The following is an 18,794-nucleotide window of genomic DNA, read 5'->3' as shown; positions in this document are numbered from 1 at the left end:
AAATGTAGGTCTATTGTCAAAACCACATCTTAAAAAAAAGAAAAAAAAAAAAAAAAAAACTTTGAGAGCTATGTTCCCTGACAGCTGTGTGATTTGCCTCTACTGATTTCATTGTCATTATCAAGTGTCATTCATTTAGCTGTTTAGTCAAAATATGCGGATGCAAAATTTTTGTTGGGAGCGAGCAGGTACTGTGCCATACACGGAAGAAATTCTATTGAAGGCAGTGTTGATGTCAGCGGAATAAATAATGTTGAACTGAACTTGTATTTATAATAACCCCAGACAACCACCAGTTCAGACTCAGTGGTTATAACATGTAGGCCATGAGGTCAGCGCTGTTTGTCTTCAGCTCGGTGGTAAGAATTTGAGGACAACAGTTAATATCAAAACTGAAAACAAAATTTTATTGGAAGAGGTTTAAACGGAAAGGTCCAAAGAAAACTTTATCAAATAACTCAATGACTCTAAAATTCATCAGAACAAATGCTCCTGTTATTCCATAACAGTTCACGTTGATGATCATTATTATCACTATCAGTTATATAGCTGAATATCTGTTATAGTGAAGTCCGCATGGATATAGCATTTTATGAACCAATCATTGCTCACTTTGACATTTCATCCAACAAAAATAACTCCATAAACTGGATAAAAACAAACAAACAAACAAACAAAAAAACACATAATGAAGTTGAACTGTACATTGGTTTGCAGTATGAAGGCTAGTTAGTTTCATTCCCTGACATCCCCGTGCCTTGGTGGGTTTTGGACAGTAACACATTTTGCTCTCAACAACCCTGTACAGTCAGCTTCCTCTTGGACCATCCCCACCCTCCAGCCCCTCGGATAATGTGGCGAATCCCTTGTGTGATAGCAAAGAGCAAGAGACACAGAGAAAGCTGGCAAGAGCTACAAGAGCAGTTACAGTAGACACTGTCCAGCCACCAAGGTTGGAATATGGACATTCTGCACCAATGGCTGGCCCCGTCGCCCATACTGATCCTTTTGTAATCCCTTTGCAGTCCTCAAGATGGTGCCCTCACTCAGTCTGACTGTGCTCTGGAAGTCCCTTCAGCAGCACTGTTCAGCCTCGATGAAGCCCTCTTTTTCGTGACCTCCCAGCTCCACCTCAGCGTAACTGGAGTGGCAGCCTTGATTGCGGAACTTCATAGAGGGCCAGTAGTTATTGGTGCGTCGCTGAGGACAACAAACACTGCAGTTAGGTGGAGGTTATAGCAGCCAAGGCCAGCCAGGTGCCAGACTCTCTGCAGAAATATGAGTGTGTGTGTTTATGTGGGCTAGCTATATATAGAACATGCTGACTCCTTAGAATATTTTTGCTATAATTTTAGAGCTACGAAACCACAGGTATGCAATGCATCAGGCTACCTGTGGCATAGCTACAGCCAGGTCTGAGTTACTGTGCTCACCTGCATGAGGTAGAATGGTGGAGCAACTGTGGGGTGTGTGTTGATGTAGTAGACAGCCAGTAGAGTCAGGGCAACAAGCAGGACCAGGGCAGCCACTACGCCCGCTATGATGGCTGTGTTCTCTGTTATCCCTGTGTGGTTTGGAGGGCCTGTCTGTAAGTCTTAGAGGAAGGAAAAGAGAGATTGTTGTTCTTCTTATTACAGCGATTCTGCACATAACTGACTGAATGGGTTGCTGATTTGTGTTCCCAAACTAGCTGGGATACAAATAAAAAAATGGAGGTGAATAGAAACATCTCTCCACTTCATTACTAATTACTGCTATAGTGCCCTTGAGCAAGGCACCTGGAATGAGCAGGACTATGTGAGTGTGATGCAGTGTATTGCTGAGGAACAGCATACATTCATGCGCAGGAAAACATTACCTGGGTGGATAAAGGTATAAGAAAATGTCTGTTTACTTTAGTGCACAGTATAAATTAAATTTTTGGACAGTAAAACAAGAGAAGACAAGAAGCTGGAAAACTATGATCGCGAAGCCACAAATTCACAACACGAACACAATGGGACACCACAGAAATTAAAACCGGGAGACTCAGCGAGGGTCATCATCAGAGGAAAACTTGTCTCTGTTCTTCATTATTACTGTCATCACCATTCAAAACACACATAACCGATTGGGGACATTGTGCTGAATTATTAGAAGAGCTTGCTGGCTAGCCTACTCACCACCGCCACGGTAGTTAATGTGTAGTTTGGTGTCATCTGTGGATAAAAGAGAGTGTTGTCGTGCGGAAGAACGAGATGATCGGAGGGAGACAAACAAGACAGGACAAGACAGTCATCCAGAATAATTTCAGCAACAGACATGCATGGCGTTAACCTCTGCTTTTACTTCAGAAGTGAAGCAATGCAACACTAATGTAGCAGATGGAAAGCACAGAGAGCAAAACATATAGCTTTGTTCCATATTGCTGATTATTTCAAGTTCAAGTTCAAGTTCAAGTTTATTTGTTTCGTACATGGTATGAGTTTCCAAAAGAAAATTTACAGCATTGAGACTATTTACATATGGCCATACCGAAAAGAAGCAGAATGAAGATAAATCTTATGTTTTCTGCCCCCCTTGCACATAAATAAACAACAAACAAATAGAAGGATGCCTCCCATCTGCAGCAATGAAACAAAACAATAACAGAAAAATACCCTGCTTTTTCTCTTTCTGTGAGTGCTCATACAACTTCATCGTTCTCTCTTTGAATGCCTTTTTTAACTGAAATATATTTTTACAATGCTTTAACTCATTATGGAGGGAGTGCCAGAGTTTCACTCCCACCACTGAAGTACACATTTGTTTTAATGTTGTCCTTGCAAATTGATGGTTAAAATGACTCTTCCTTCTTCCTTCATTCTCTATAAGAGTAAACATTTTTTGTAGATTTGTTGGTAGTACTTTATTATCTGCCTTGAACATTATAAGGTAAAATACTCTTATTAAGACTAATTTATTCTAAATGCAACCAACCCTGCTTGAAATGTCAGCCTAGTGGAAAACAAGCAGGATTCCCTTGAGTGATGCACTCAGTAGGAGAAAATTAGGCGTGTAAATGCCTGATTGTAAATTTCATGCCACCACACCAGTGTGTATGCACTAAATACTTCTCCGCATTTGTACTCAGCAAGCCTCAGAATTTAATGGAAACAAATCTTTCTATCTTAAAATACCTTTCAGAGAAGAATAACCACAACTTCTCAATACATTGTAAAATGTTTGTGTATGTATTGCACCTAGCTGTACTTTAAAAGACAAAGCCTTCTCACTTCACACACCTGTGGGTGTTTTTGCCTAAAGTGACTTGGTTTGAGTGCACCGTGTAGTGAAAGGTTTGATATTTGGACATTTATGCAACACTTTGCCCAGGGAAGTTCAGAGATGCATCATGTCCAAGTCCTAGCTGGTTGTAGGATATTTAGAGACAGACTTGCAGCTATTTTTCTTCCTTTCTTTCTGTTCTTTCATTTTTTTTTCTCAGTAAAGACGTTCAGTTCTACCTACCTTGGCTCTACCCTTCCCCAGCTGTCTGGTTCAGAGCAAATCTTACCCTCAGTGACGGGATGATCTTCAAGCTCTGCTGAGGAGGGAGTGGGACCTGGGGAAGAGTTGTTGAAGGACCCCACGGATCCCTCAGTTCCCCCCGGGTTGTAGTCCTCACATGTGCCCTTTGCCTACGACACATAAAGTAATGCATTTAGTTCTAAATGTATGCATGGGTGTTGCTCAGTTCTCGCTTCCTCAGCTCACCTCTTCAGGACAGTTGTAATCCAGCCACTCTTGTCTGTAGCGGTCAATTCCATCAGAGCATCTGAAATACAAAAGAATAACAAAGGCCGAACAGTCAGAGGCTTTGTTGCATGATAAACACTTTATGCATTATGACAGTTTCATCCTACCGTTGAAGTGTGTTGCACCAGCCGCAGCCGGTCGTCCAGTTGGATGTCAGGCAGAGTTCACAGGACGTGTGCTGAAGACAGGCTGGAGGAATCAGAAAAATGTTCTGAAGTTATGAAGGTGAGAGTGAAGAGCGAGAATAGATTTGTGTGTCATGGTACTGGCATGCCTACACGCATACTTACTGGGCAGCGGTATGAACTCGAAAGCAGATCTGGTAACAATCTTTGTGGTGTCGATCTCAACACGGTGATATTCGTAGATAGTACGTCGCTTGGCATCTGTCAAGACAAATACAAAATGTCAGTGTTTCTGCAAACTCTGTTGCTGCGTTCTAAGAAAATGTTTCTCTTTTGCGATTTCATTATTCTGCAGACGACCCAGTGCTGTCAAAAATTAAGCACTGGTGTTTGACGATGAGTCACAGTCATGCAGAGATATATTTTGATGGTTTTGAGGTCAGTCGTGCTAACCCACATCTGTTGAAGAGGAAGTGAGAAAAGTACATGTGCTCTCAGTGAACTGACCTGAGAACTGGGAGGAGGGGAGGAGGGCCATGAAAGCATCAGATAGTCCCACCTTCACCGGGTGCTCTGTGGAGTTTATTTTCTCCACTGGTAAAGGAACCTGTGAGGAAAGAGGAGAGGTTGTTTTACCATGGTTAAGGCTTACATTAAAGCTAACGATTGGTTTCATTTTTTTCTTGTCTGATTGGAAAATACAAGTATGGATTGATGAAGAACAGTTAGTCGAAATCCACAACGTACAACTCTGTAGTTGAAAACAATAGTCCCATTGCCGTGGAGGACTGCCTGGAAAGTAAAAGGTCCTTCAGCTTCCCGACCCTGAAGCCGCACTTTGTCCCACTGCACCACAAACAGATTACCTGAGCAGGGCGGGACACAGAGGGTGGTCAAAGATAACGAGGAGCTCCAGACTATAACCCACCCTCACCAGAAACATCCCACTCACCATTGTCCATGTACCTCACTGTTGAGTTTTTGGAGAAACTGGGGTCGAAGTTTGCCATGAGGGGAGCAATGTACTGTGTGGCGGTCAGCATTCGATGAGTAATCTCCCCCGTGAAGATGAACCCTGGGAAAGATCCAGAGCAAAGGATCAAATGTTAAAGACACAAAAGAAAGCAGCAACCTCTTTGACCCAAACTGATTCCTCGTTTTACCTCTAGGTCATTGTTATTGCTGACATTGAAGCAAGGTGATTAAAAGAAGACCAGACGTGCATGAGCAGACACTAACTATTCATTTTTCATTTCTATGTCTCACTTTCAGCGAGGGGATGTCCTTGTGGGATTGACTGATTTATGGACTTGTCAGCCAAAGGCTCCTCAGCATCCTAATATCAACCTCAAGGCCTCCAGTCCTTGAGGTTGGAGGACCCTGCCATTTAAAGAAAATTGATCTGTCTTGCCTGTATGAGAAAGTTGAGATTTTCCTTTAAAATTCATGAACCTCTACACCTGTTACTTGTACGAGTTTTTCTGCTCAGTCACACTCTACAAGCGTCACTATTTTTATAATCATGACCCACTGAGAGAAACATGTAATACAGGAATAAACCACGGTGTAACAGAATGCTCTTTCATATTTGCAGCGTGTGCATCTTCAAATTTTCATCTGCTACCTGGAATATAGTTTCCCCGGGAGATGTCTACCCAAGAATAAACCGTAATAAGACTGATTTTGTTGCGGTGGACTGATTGGCTGACTGTGTTGGATTTAATTTATGTGGAAGGACAACAGTTGGTAGACAATAAAGCAAATAAAGTAATAAAGTAAATAAAAACAATAAAGGCTTATATCTAATCCACTGCTCATTAAGAGTTACACAGCTAAGGGATAACACAAAACATGACCCAGTACTGCTTAATTCAAAAAGGCTGTGCTCTAGAAAAAAAAAAGAAAGGAATCAATTAATTTTACAAGTTGTTTTTTTTTTTTTTTTTTTGTGAACCTGAATATCAAATTTTCATCAAACACCCCTTCCATAGCCATTAGCATACCATTTATCTGGAGCTGAAGCAGGAATGGGGAATCCACAAATAACTCTCTCTTGCAGAATGATTCTCTTAGGGTGAAAAATTATGTTACACATATTAGAGAATTTAGGACATGTATAGCAAGTCTTTAAGCAATTAGAAGTATCAGAAAGTAGAAGGCATTTACAATTAACTAGATCTAGTATAGCCTTGTGTGCCTGAATATCCCCCCAGGCTAGGGCAAAGTCTCCTTCAACTCACTGGTTGACATTCGGTTTCCTGATGGGAAACCCAAGTTAATGTGATTTGTTACTTTGACAAGTAAGACAAGGTAAAGCTTACCACCAGTTGCTATGGTGATTTGTCTCAGGTAGTGTCCATAAAAGGGGAAATCAAATGAAAGTGCCACCCTCTAGAAAAAAGACCACAATGTCAGATATGGCTGGGTGACAAAGTGGACCAGTGTGTGTGTGTGTGTGTGTGTGTGTGTGTGTGTGTGTGCACTCATCTCACCGCTGCCTGTCGGTGTGTATTGGACAGTATGCCGTGGATTCTGACTTGGCCCTGCTGCAGGGTGCTTAGATCTACCCACAAGTCCTCTGTTCGTCTGTCCCTTGGACCAAAACTCTGCCATCTGTAATACCTCTGGGAGTCCTCCTGAGAGAAAGAGGGCACCAGTTAGGACAGGGAAGTTTTCACCAAAGCATGATACATGGTCACACTGCAAAACATCTCCATCTCAACACGTCATTCAGTGTCCTGTAAAGCATTACAATCTTGTTTTTCTTAAAACAGCTGAAAACGTCTGACAGTAGGATGAGATAATCCCACTTGTTTCCAGTGCAGGAACAATGCAGGAAAGTATATTGAAAATATGTTGGAAAAAAAGGCAGAGCAGCCCAACTAGTATCAAGAAAGTGACACTTGATTTGAGAAAATTATGGAAACAAGTTGAACAGCACTGGAAACAAGTGGGATTATCTCATCACACAGGCCGTTTTTATTACTTGTTTGAAGAAGAACAAAATTTGAACACTGACTATGAGACAAAATAACTTGTTAAGATGAGTATATTTGCAGTGCAGGTAGGTAAGGTTAGTTTCATTAACCTGAAATCAACTTATTTATAGATTCAATTTACATTTTAAGCTTTATTGTCTTAACATGATCAGGTGTCTTTGTGACGGTGGACCAGATAAGCATCAGGGTTAGCAACAGTAGAGCATCAGGGGATTGAGCTCCTCTATTTCTGGACATACTGTTCCAGCTGGGGGAGCTGTTTACACATGACACACAATGCATTGGCATTGAGGGTCTACGAGCGTCTTCCAACAGATTTCCAATCTTGAAGGCATTATTAATGTATGCCACGGTTCAAGGTGACAGAGAGCAATGGTTCTGGGGTTTAGTGTGGGCTCAGAAAGTGGAGCAGTTAAATGCAGTGCTCTCGCTGCCTCTCCGGATGCTCCATATACAGCAAGTGACCCACTTTTTCTCCCTATCTCCACTCCCTGACACCAGCCTGTGTTTCTTGGTGGGTAGGAGATGGGGTGGGGTGGGGGTGTCTCTCGGTCCCGTACACTCCCCCCATGCATACACACACACAGTTGAAGCACCTCATGCTGATTTGCGAGAGAGATCCCCAGCGGGAAATAGGTCGAAGGTCTAGCAAATCGGGATCAGACCCAAACAAAGGCAGCAGCAGCGCACAGCGCAGGGCTACTTGAGGTCCTGTCCAACACAAGTGAGTCATTCCCAAGCACACACTCGCACATACACACGCATACACACATGCACAGCCACACTTAAGCAAACACTGTAAGTTGGCAGGACAAGGCCGTGGTCTGTTTTCAATTTGCACTGTAGGGGAAGGGGGGAAAAAAAAGTGCAACACAATTTATTTGGTGGAAATTTTACTCAGGCCGATTCAAGTGAAAGAGGAATCTGCTATATAAAACACAAAGGAAAACATCATACACACACACACACACACACACAACCACCCACTGCTACAAACACACACACATACACCCACTAAAAAGATAATGCATTAAACATGGCACCAGACAAATCCACCTGTCTTTGCTATCCAAAAGAAAAACCGAACAGCACTGACCTCTTCTTTGCATTTCCTTATCATGGCTGTGATGTTCTGCTTTTATTTTTATTGATTTTTTTTTTTTTTTTTTTAACTTCAAGCCTCCATACTTTGACAAGAGAGCTCATGACCCTGTGTGACCCCCTGTGCAGAATGATGCATGCAATGATGATTTTAAATGCGTTTTCATTACGTAAATGTACTTCCAAATGTGTTTTTATTTATTGCAAGTATACATTCTGTTATCCCTTCAATCCAAGTTTTAACAGCACATGTCAAAAGACAAATTTCTCCCTTTTGCCTGCAAAATGGCAGATAATAAAGCTGTTTATTAAATTAAATGGAATCAAGTATATGAAATGCACATAAAGAAGCTCTGTAAGCCATACGCAAACGTTAGGTTGGTTATAAGAGGACACTGGTCTTACCACGATGCGGGTCATGTTGTCAGGCAGGGTATCAATGGCAACGCCTCCTCCCAGCGTGTTGCGGGCCACTCTGTGTTTGTGTGGGCTCTGCTGGTCCCTGCTGGTTCTGTGCAAACCGGACGGATCTGCATCTGTTCGCAGTGGTGTCCCGTTCAGTGCATCTAAAACAAGACAGGCATTATGGTAACTGAGCATCGCCAAAACATTTTTTGCGGGCTCCGTGGAGAAACCAAGACCTTGTTTCACAATGGGGCGACTGACTCAGTGAGCAAGCACACGTCTCCTGAGTTTTTTATTGCCATGTTTTCCTAATGTTTTGCTGTAATAATGTTTTGCTGGAGCAATCAATCAACTTCTATGCACTTTCTTCGTCATTTCTTGAAGAATTAGAGCACCAAACTCTAGATTCCAGCCTTTTTATAGTAATGGGGTGCTTTGGGAAAACCATAAGTGTTGGATTCTCTTCTTAGATTTAAAAGGGTCTGAGGGAAACTTGAATACAATGTGGTCAGATTTAATCTAAATTCTTACAGAGATTTTAAACAGTTCTTTGCCTGCGGTAACATTTGCTCTTTATTGGTTACCATAATCTGGGTCATTAACAGGCAGACATGTACACAGAAAATCAAATCAATGTTTAGAAGTCTTTAGGCAATAAATCAAGGGGCTGGAACAAAAAAAACAAAAAACAGGCAATAACAGGAGAGGAACACACATTAGCACGTTTACATCTGTGATACAGCCTCATGGCCGTCGTTATTATTACCATTATTACCTTTTTTTGTTGTTTTTTTTACAAACGTTCGAGCCTGGTAATGTGGCACATGTGTTTTGGCCGGACTTTCGCTGCCTGTAAAGTGAATTCTGGTGTAATTGTGTAAGACGATATGAGCTTCATTTGATGTTACTGCTCTTTATTTGCCAGCTATTCCCACTGCGAGTATAATGTGTGTGTCAGGGTACATCACTGTGTGTGTGTGTGTGTGTCTATGTCTGTGTGTGTGTGTGTCTGTGTCTGTGTGTGTGTGTGTCTGTGCACACCCACATAGAATTGCATGTGTTTCCACGTCATCTGCTCAAGAAATCATAGGCCGATGTTTGTATTTTCACATTCACGTCCCTTGAGAAGGAATACATTTCTCAGTTTACCGTAACTGGTTCGTGACTCACTGTCCTGTGCACTTTTCAAGTTAACCACTTGACAGAGCTGCTGGATCAGCAGGAATTGCTGATCATTCGGGGGGGCAGAGGGTCTCTGCAGTTTTCTTAAAGCAAACCGGCAAGTTGACGGAATAAATCCAGCTTGCTGTCTGGATTTTATGTGGATTGTAGTTCATGGAATCGGGTGATTAAGTAATGGCATGTCACGGTCATCTTAAGAGAGCAAAGGCCTAGAGCCAATCTGGGGTGGAGCCCTTTCTCTCTGTGTCCGAAGCCTAGATGAGCGAGGTGATACAAGTTATTATTCTGGAAATCAAACAGAGGATTTGTCGAAAAATCCTGTAATTGACTCTTGTTATGTCTGCTGAGAGCTGGATTCACGCCATGAGCTAATGGCTGGACAGGGAAGACGGGTCAGAGGCTGATGTTTAATTTATGCTTCGACCTGACTGGACTTGATTGAGTCAGACAGGCTGAATTTCTCACTTAATCTCTGGGGCTCGGGGGGGTTTCTTGAGTAGAAAAAAATTATTGGAAAATGCTCTCCGGAAATTACAATGATTTTAAAAAGCAGCCACATTCAGGCTCACACAAAACTAAAGCCCATAAGTATGGTCCATACTTAGGAGAGAAATTGTTTGGAATTTGAGTTTGGCTTGGCTCCAGGTTTTAGTCCTGCGGTTGAGCTCCAGCGGGGGGCACTCGCTGCATAGAAAGTGAAGAGCAAATTGAGTGGATTTTCTGTAATTGGGGAAGCAAAGAGACAACGAGGAAGAGAGAATGAAAAAAGAGACACTCAAAATTTAAAGAAATGGGACAAGAGAACGAAATGGAGAGAGGGCATCACACACACAAGGGAGGTGGCTCTAATGAGGAATCTTGTTTGATTACGGTGCAGTGGAAGCTATTTCCACAGCTTCAGAATGAGAGGCTCCTAAATGGGTCAATTTGGCTGTGAGTATCGCCCCTAAACAGCTGAAGAGGTACCAGGCAGCAGAGGGAGGAAGTGGAGAGGAGGTTTGACGAGGAGGAGGAGGAGTAACGCTGGAAGTGGCCAATCAGGGCCGGCACGTCGGTGGCCAGGGTATATACATACAAGTCCCTGAGGAGTGACCTCAATCACAAATCTGCCTTTAGCTTGCACACCGAGACGTGCAAGTGCTTTTGTGCATTTGGGAACATGCACACAAACACACACTCCATGTCACACACACTCACACACAGCTTAACCCATACATACCTCTGTAACAATATACAGGTTTACATTTAAATGCATGGATACCTACCATAAGCCACAGCCTTCAGGTGCAAAGTGTTTCATAGAGAACTATTTCCTGCCAAAGAACACCTGCAAACTATATCTATCCGCCGCCAACAAGTACAAATTAGAAGTGGAAAGATACAGTTTGCACTTGTTCTTTGGTAGGAAAATATTCCCAAAGAAATTCTTTGCCCCAGACGGTTGTAGTATCCATTTAATTGTTTATAGAAAGGTCAGTGAGATGTTGTTGATGAGTTTTTCACATGTAAATTTTTGACAGTTTGAGCTCCACAAAAATATATCCACCCAGCCCTATTGTGTGGGAGACAGGGCAGATCATGGTAGACTGGAATCCTTACCAAACAACACAGAAAAGGTCTGGATGGATAGACTGCATTTAGGGGGAAAAAATACCTTTATTTGTATTTTGGGTGAATTGTTCCTTTAAATTGTCAAGACTGTTTGTTTTGGCTACCTCATAAGATGTTAAAAAACCTTCAAAATATAGAGCAAGCAATCTTTTTCTTTCAGTGCCAGAACATCTTTCACCACTAACCCAGTTGTCCTGGGTAGATGTGGACCTGGATGTCACCTGATAAAGGCCTCAAAGGTGTTTTGAAGAAGGGAAATACCTAGCACGAGGACTTAGTGCATCCGTGAATTCAGCTAATCACAATAGCAGCAGGAATGCCAGGCCCATGTGCACGTGGAAGCTGTGCAGGGAATGTGAAGACTTGTGCAGGAAAAACACCCTGGTTGTATTGAACCAGGGCCCAAAAATTCAAAGGCTCAGATGGCAGATGTGACTAATTCACCGGTGGTGAATAGCAGGTAGCTTGCAAATAACTGCCATGTGGCACTTGGTCTGTGGTAAATATTCACTCTAATCTGATGCTCCCTCTCCTATAAGGGACGAATTCGGAGCTCTAAATACAGACCATTCCTATTTGCTGCCAAGGTACCGCCAGAACGCCAATTTACACCCAAAAGCATCTGCAGAATGTCGTTTTCTTTCTTTGGGATAGGCTCAACACTGAACTGAGCTGATGTGAAGGCTGACCAGGATGATTTTAGTATACACTTCCACTGCTATTTAACCTCTTCAGCTCTGCCCTTCCCATTGGAATTGATGGGTTTGTCACTGCTGCATGGACAAATGTTGTTTGAACCCACAAACTTTTATTTGACATTCTAGTAGAGATCCACAGATTGCCAAAGATGCCAAATATGTCCTTCTGAATTACAGGAAATGTGTATAAAATGATGCACCAGACATCTTCATATTTTCTGTTTTATATAACTGCATCTTGGTTTTTAATATTTCACTCAATATAAGCAGAATATGTATATGACATTGTTGCACTATATGGAAAAAAATCTGTTTTCTACGTTGGAAGCTTCTTAAGAGGAAAGTTAAGGGAAAACCAGAGTTTAAGAGGTTAGTCTAAACTATCCTGTGGCACCAGAAGTGCATTTGAGGACGGCTGGCCTGAGTGCCTATGAAACCCCCAACCTTGGCAATACAATGCACAGCTGTCCTGAGGCTATGGTGACATAACCCTGTCGCATCAGAAGTTTTGAGGCGATGGCACCGGCGTGGCAGCGGTGTCCACTCTATCTGCTGCCTCCAGAAGCGTCTGCATTGCAGCAACCACCTTGCAAATCAAGTGGGCGCTGGGAATCACGTAGGAGGGAGCTAAACTAGGGCAAGCATTTTCAGCCACGTGTATGCTATGGACGTGAAAATTGCATTCATTCATTCCTTCCATCATTGTCTCTCCCTCCTCCCTTTCTTCCTCCTGATCTCTCTCTCCTGAAACATAGCTGCATTGGCTTCTTCCATTTCTCATTTTTGACTTTGAGCTGCATCCAAACTGTCTGAAATCCTTCCTTTACTTGTAATTTTTCACTGACCTCACCGCTAAAGGTTTACGACAGTTGTCAAGGAAAGGGAATTGGTTACTATTTGAAAGCCGCCTATGAAAGCTAGACAGCAACATGAGATAAAGACTAGACAGGTATGGAAGCCAATAAAGCCATGTTCTTCCATTGAGACGGCAGCTGATGGTCTTTCAGTCTGTTCGGCTTTTGGTGGATAAAGTCCACCGGATGATCGATTTCTCTCGAAAAGAACCTCTCGCTGGGTGATGATTCTGAATCAACTGCGCAGATGTTTCACAGCCGAGGTAAAGATACGCTCAGGGAATGGACAAATGCACTTATTTGGGAATGAGTTTATGTGTGATCCTAATACAAGAGAACAAAAGGCCAATGTCTCGGCTCCATGAAAACAGCAACACAGTCACGCTGAAAAGAGTGCACCATTATGTAGCTACAGTCCAGAGTTTAGAGCGCAGAAGGGAGAGAGCGATGATTAAAGTCTCAAGATACAAGCAAGGTCTTGGCCATGCAGTTTTCCAATTTGTGTGCTATTGGAGATGAGACATGGGCAGTGTCAATATGGGGATTACCAGAACACCTGCAGTCTTCCAGCAAAAATAACATTAGCAGAGCAGTAATCACTAGCTAAGGTCATTGCTATGTGCGTCTGTCTGTGTAGTTGCAATTTAGCACCACGGTTTTATAGTGGATGGGTTTTACAGGGTGATCTATATTAAAAACAGCCTGGAGCTTATGGTGTGGGAGGCAGCCATTTTGGCACCTGACACCCACCAGAACAGCTGTAACCATAGCACACAATCACAAACACAGGCAGCTGGACTGATAAGGCCCCAAAAATGGAAGAGAATAAAATATGGATTACATATAAATTTGAATGAATGGATTATGCTGAGGGTTTTAGGAAATGACTGATTTTTTAAAATCCTGCTCTGCGACGGCATTTTTCTTTTGTGTTTACTTGTTGTTTCTATTCTGTTTTCAATTTGGAGTTCACATCCAGTTCAGTTCTGGTTGTCAGATGGGGATTACTAGCTGTACTTCATTTTTTTTTTTTTTTTTTTGTTCTTCATGGCTGTGTTATTTATAGAATATTTATAAATATAATTTTAGCACATTGAAACACAGCAGCCCCTCACTTGTTTGAATCCCTCTGTTAAAAGGTCTGAAACACATTTTGAAGTAACAGGTCAAAGTTGATTCAACAAATGACCCTTGCATGCACATAGCTAAAGTATACGCTGTGTAATAAAATAACTGAAACTATTTTAATTCCCTTTTATGTGCTAACCAGTCAGCTCCATCCGCCTGGCTGTTGAAGAAAACACATTTTCCCACACTGCATATCGTTTGTATCGTGCTCTTTCAGATTAAAAAATATGAGGTCTGGATAATTGAGCTTCTGTGGTTGGTTAATGCCACATTTGCATGATGAGTTAGAAATTCTTAGCCCTGGGGCAGATTTGTGATCTGTTGTCTGTAGGAGACCAGAGCTGGACTGCATAGCTATGCTGTAAAACAAAAACAAAACAAAACAAAACAATCAAGCCTCAGATGATTGTCTCTTTGTGACAACCTAGAATGGGTCTAAGGGGAAAATAATGGTGCTGTGGAATTTTTAGCTCATCTAGGTCATTTCTCTGTTACTTCGGGCCCACACAGGCTATTGATCAATACAGCCTGTCATGATTTAGATCAAAGTAATATTTTCATCAAACCGAGGCCATAATTCATCAGCGTGGAACAAGTTGTCTTCACTTTACTCCCACAGCTAGCTTCCCTGCTCCTTTAAGACAATAACTCTCACAGCTGCTAGGAGGTTGCAATTCAATTCATTCCTACAGCAGGTACATAACTTTGTATTGGAACTGATAGCTGCACACACACACACACACACACTTGTATTCAATTTCCACTGCAAAAATAACAAGTCCTTCACTCTCATATTCAGGTTTAAAATCTTGTTCTTAAAACAAGTGAAAAAAAAAAAAATCTGCCAATGTGATGAGATAATCCCACGTTTATCCAATGCTGATGCAACTTGTTCCAAGACTTTTCTTGAATCAGGGGTCATTTTCTGCCTTATTCTGATTTGTTTCAAAATATTTATACTTGTTCCCAGACAAATTCCTTAAACAAGAGGAACTTCATTGGAAACCATCGGGTTATCTCATTCCACTGGCAGATTTTTTTTTCTTGCTTGTTTAAAAAAAAACAAAAAAAAAAAAAAACACACTGTGAACATGAGACAAAATGGCTTGACAAGATGGAGGCTTTTGCAGTGCATGCTGTGCATCGCCTGAAAACTGCTCAGGTAGCGACCACGTCTCCGATTTTCACAAGCTTGTGTGACCAAGCATGAGATGACATTTCATTAAAGGAGCCTTGCCTAAAAGTCAAGCAATTTCAAACGTCCTACATACTATACTGGGCCTGAGGCCACATAAAACATCACAACTCCAGGAAACACATTATTTCATTTTTGGTGTGCCTACAAGAAACAACGGAATTCACAAGGGGGGCCCATCCCTCGCCATGCGCCCTCACACTCAGTCTTCATGTTCCTCATGCCAATAAGGAGGTTTGACACACAATATTTATGCCTTCTTTCAATGTCAGAGTCATTTTATCCACCTGCAAGGCTAGATAATATTATAAAATTGCATGCAGCTGAGATGAGGACACATTTGCATAGTAACAAACGACGTGCTCAGTCCTACTCAGAGAATGGGGATCCTGATTCGGTTGATTGGTCACTTGATGTGGAGCTCATGCAGCAGGCACATTAGGATCCTAACTTGTGCTAATGAGGCTCACAACAGGCTCTTCATCATGTACAGGGGAAGCTCAAGCCGGCAACTACACGTGCAGACGCGGGATATGGAGTGTGTCTTGTACATGTGACCCTGGGGTGCAACATTTGTGCAGGTCGGTCTGTGCATGAGGTCCAGTGATGCTGATCATTGACATGCAAGGATGGCGAATGATTTCTTTCTAACAGGCAGGATCTGATGTTTGGACGGTGGCAAATGCAGCTTCTAAAAGACTTCAAACATTACTCGCCCTGAAATATTGCATAAGTAAAAATGACATGAAATAAGATTATTGTGGTTGACCGGATAGTTGACTATTTTCCAAAAATACGTGACACATGACAACACTTATTTGGACAAATTTTGGTTACATTTTTGGCACGTTGGGTTTCACCAGATTAAGAGTTTCTGATTTGCTGCCTCGGGTTGCTGCAGAATATATTTCCCCGGGGAGAGAGCAAGGGCAATAAACGATGAATAATGGAGCTCTTGCGGGCAATGTTCAATCAAGCTATTGAAAAGACTCCGCTGGGACCATTAACAAGTCGCCTTTCCCTGTTCAAATTCAGATGGACGACCGAAGAAGCCAAGGAGGGGACACCGGGAGGGTCTTGTTAGCTCATTCTCTTTTTCCACCGTAATTGGGGACCCTCCTCCAGGTTTTGTGCACTGCGTGGGAGAGAAAGGCTGGGAACATGGTAAACGTAGAGATAACAGTTTGGACGATCACACACGTTCACAGTAAATCCCAGTTCACATTTCCGCACCCCACGTCAAGCTGATAACAATCACATGAAGCTGTCATACTCGGGGAATAGGGCTAAATGTTGGACATGTGAAGATACGCAGACTAATGTATAGAGTTGCAGCTGAGAACTCAAACCTAACCCTGGGAATCAGACACAGAGGCAGGGGAGACCCGACAGTGCACGCAGGGGTGGAGGTGAATATGGACTTTCTGCTGGACACGGAGTCCTCAAATCAAGTCCCCATTTTGTCAGGCATATGTTAGGAGTGTGTTGCCCCAACTGGGCCCTTCTACAGGCTGTGTTGGGTTGTCCTCTGCAGAGCCGGGCCCCTGATCAGAGGAACTGGGACCACAGGAGAGGCCAGAGAAAGTGGAGCACCGCTGATTGTCGGAGGAGGAGCGGCAGAGGAAGAACGGGGGCTGGCTAAAAATAATGCATCTCCAAGGAGAACAAAAATACATACATGCGCATACACAGACATACACACACACACACACACTTGCACAGACACACTTGCACGAGCAGGAAGAGAGGCATACACATAAAGAAGACATAAGGAGCAACTATAGGTATATTTATTGCACTGTGGGTGACGAGGCAGATGCACACACACCCACCCACACACACACACACACACACACACACACACACAGACCAAAGCTGATGATGAGACTGAGAAGAGAGTGAGAAAGGACAACAGGAAACTCTTTCCGAACTGAGACATCGATTATTCTAGATTCGGTGCTCCATTATTTGACTTTTGCTACTTTTTTTAAAAAAAACAATGCTTCATTCCTGCACACGCGTTCATTTTCTGTTTTCCAACACACAAGCAAATGAACACCAGACAATTTGTTTTTCAAGGCAGGAATATGGAGGATTTTGGAATGGCATCCTTAGAAAATCCGATCCTCCACACAGCCTTTCATGTGCTTCCTCTGACTCAGACTGATAAATGTCAGGGGACCTGTTAGCCTCTCTCGCACTCTTACACTCTCTCACACATACACACACACACACACGCACACATAAACGCACACTATTCCACCAAACAAAATGGACAAAATAGTATTGTGTCTTGCAGTAGGGCCTGCGTCCAGAGTTAATGGCAAAGAATTCAGGTCAGATAATATTCCTCCTCACCGTCCCAGAAATCAGGCAAGTGAAAACTATCGTGTGCAAAAGATGCTGTCAAAGTGTGTATTGCACAGTTGCATACCTGTGTGTATTTGCCATTGCCATCGAAGCAGAAAGCAGGTCTTACCTGTTTGCCCTTGTGCCCAAACTCTCCCCAGCTCTGCCTGGGAGAGACAGATCAGGAGAACCGCACAAAGCCCCATGTCCAGCTGACTTCTTCTCCCTCCTTCTCCCTCCACAACTCTTCGCTGCTCCTCTCTTCTTCTTTTCCCCTGCTTATCCTCTCACTTCACTGCAAGAGGGGCGCCTGCTCCTCCACTCCCCCACCTTTCGTCGTTCTCCCTTCCTCTGCTCTCCCACTCACTGCTTTTTCCCCTACTTCTACCAAGGTTTATTGCTTTTCTCTCTCCTCTTGCCTCTCTCCCTGCCTCTTCTTCTCTGCCTTACGTCCTTGTTTGTCCCTCAGAGGAAGTTCTGGGATAATGTATCCATGGCAATAAGAGAGTTGACAAACAGCTGATGAAGTGGTGCAGATTCAGAGGCTGTGTTTTCTCTTTGCTCGTCCCTCGGTCCAACCTCATAATTTTCTGCTCCTTCAAATCAAGCCTCACTCTTCACTTCTCTCTCTCTCTCTCTCTCTCTCCCTCTCTCTCTCTCTCTCTCTCTCTCTCTCTCTGGATGTGTGTACCTTTCTTGAACGGAGCTCTATTTTTTAAAGACTTCCCCAAAGAGGAAATATTTATGTATTTCAACATTTTTTTCTTTTTTTCTTTCCTCCCAAAAAAAATAAAAGGGGAAAAAAAGAAAAAAGAAGAAGAAAGGCAGTTAGAATTGGGAGGAGCATGTCTCCCCCATGTGGAAGCGTGTTGAACCAAAACAAATGTGAAAGTTTTATAGCTGACTTTTTGAGAGAGCCTCCCCCATGTTTTTTAAATTAGTAAAACAGTAACATGTCGAAATCATGGACGGACTGAAGGGGAATCCCCCTAATTGAAGGCAGTATTTTAATTTTGTTGTCACGACTGAATATTTTCAACTGTCTGGGGTAGATTAAAAATACACTCGGTGCCCTTTATACATGATAAGTGCATAGATCAAGGATATATGACACAATTTAAAGGTGTGCTTAAAACTTTGGAGTGGCTAGAGCAACATAGTTACTGTGACTGTTATGTGTTAACCATATTTAAAATGTCTTTTGCCAGGAATGAGACTTTTCCTACCACCCACACCTGGTGATGTCATGACAATGTAAAGACCCACTGAGAGTCACTGAGGTGGGTGGTTGATTTGTGCAATTTTAGAGCTCATCAGAGTATAAGAACACAGCAGCCTACCACTCTTTATCACACATGCAGCTCCAGATT

At 42.7% G+C, this 18,794-nt stretch overlaps 1 protein-coding gene across 1 annotated transcript; it reads right to left on the bottom strand.

Moving 5' to 3' along the window:
- Nucleotides 1-446: 446 nt before the first annotated feature.
- On the bottom strand, nt 447-17,844 carry LOC115377961 (plexin domain-containing protein 1-like). Its single transcript, XM_030078046.1, has 13 exons — nt 17,555-17,844; nt 8,408-8,568; nt 6,395-6,538; nt 6,224-6,293; nt 4,855-4,977; nt 4,650-4,768; nt 4,410-4,509; nt 4,068-4,163; nt 3,885-3,966; nt 3,736-3,796; nt 3,536-3,659; nt 1,434-1,594; nt 447-1,200 (listed from the first exon to the last, which is right to left on the bottom strand). Exons 1-13 carry the CDS (start codon nt 17,628-17,630, stop codon nt 1,075-1,077), a joined length of 1,443 nt encoding a protein of 480 aa, XP_029933906.1. The 5' UTR covers nt 17,631-17,844; the 3' UTR covers nt 447-1,074.
- Nucleotides 17,845-18,794: the final 950 nt, after the last annotated feature.

Source organism: Myripristis murdjan, chromosome 19 (assembly GCF_902150065.1).
Source record: "Myripristis murdjan chromosome 19, fMyrMur1.1, whole genome shotgun sequence".
NCBI lineage: Eukaryota > Metazoa > Chordata > Actinopteri > Holocentriformes > Holocentridae > Myripristis > Myripristis murdjan.
The sequence above is the reverse complement of the archived record's forward strand: the minus strand, read 5'-3'. Positions and strand labels throughout refer to the sequence as shown.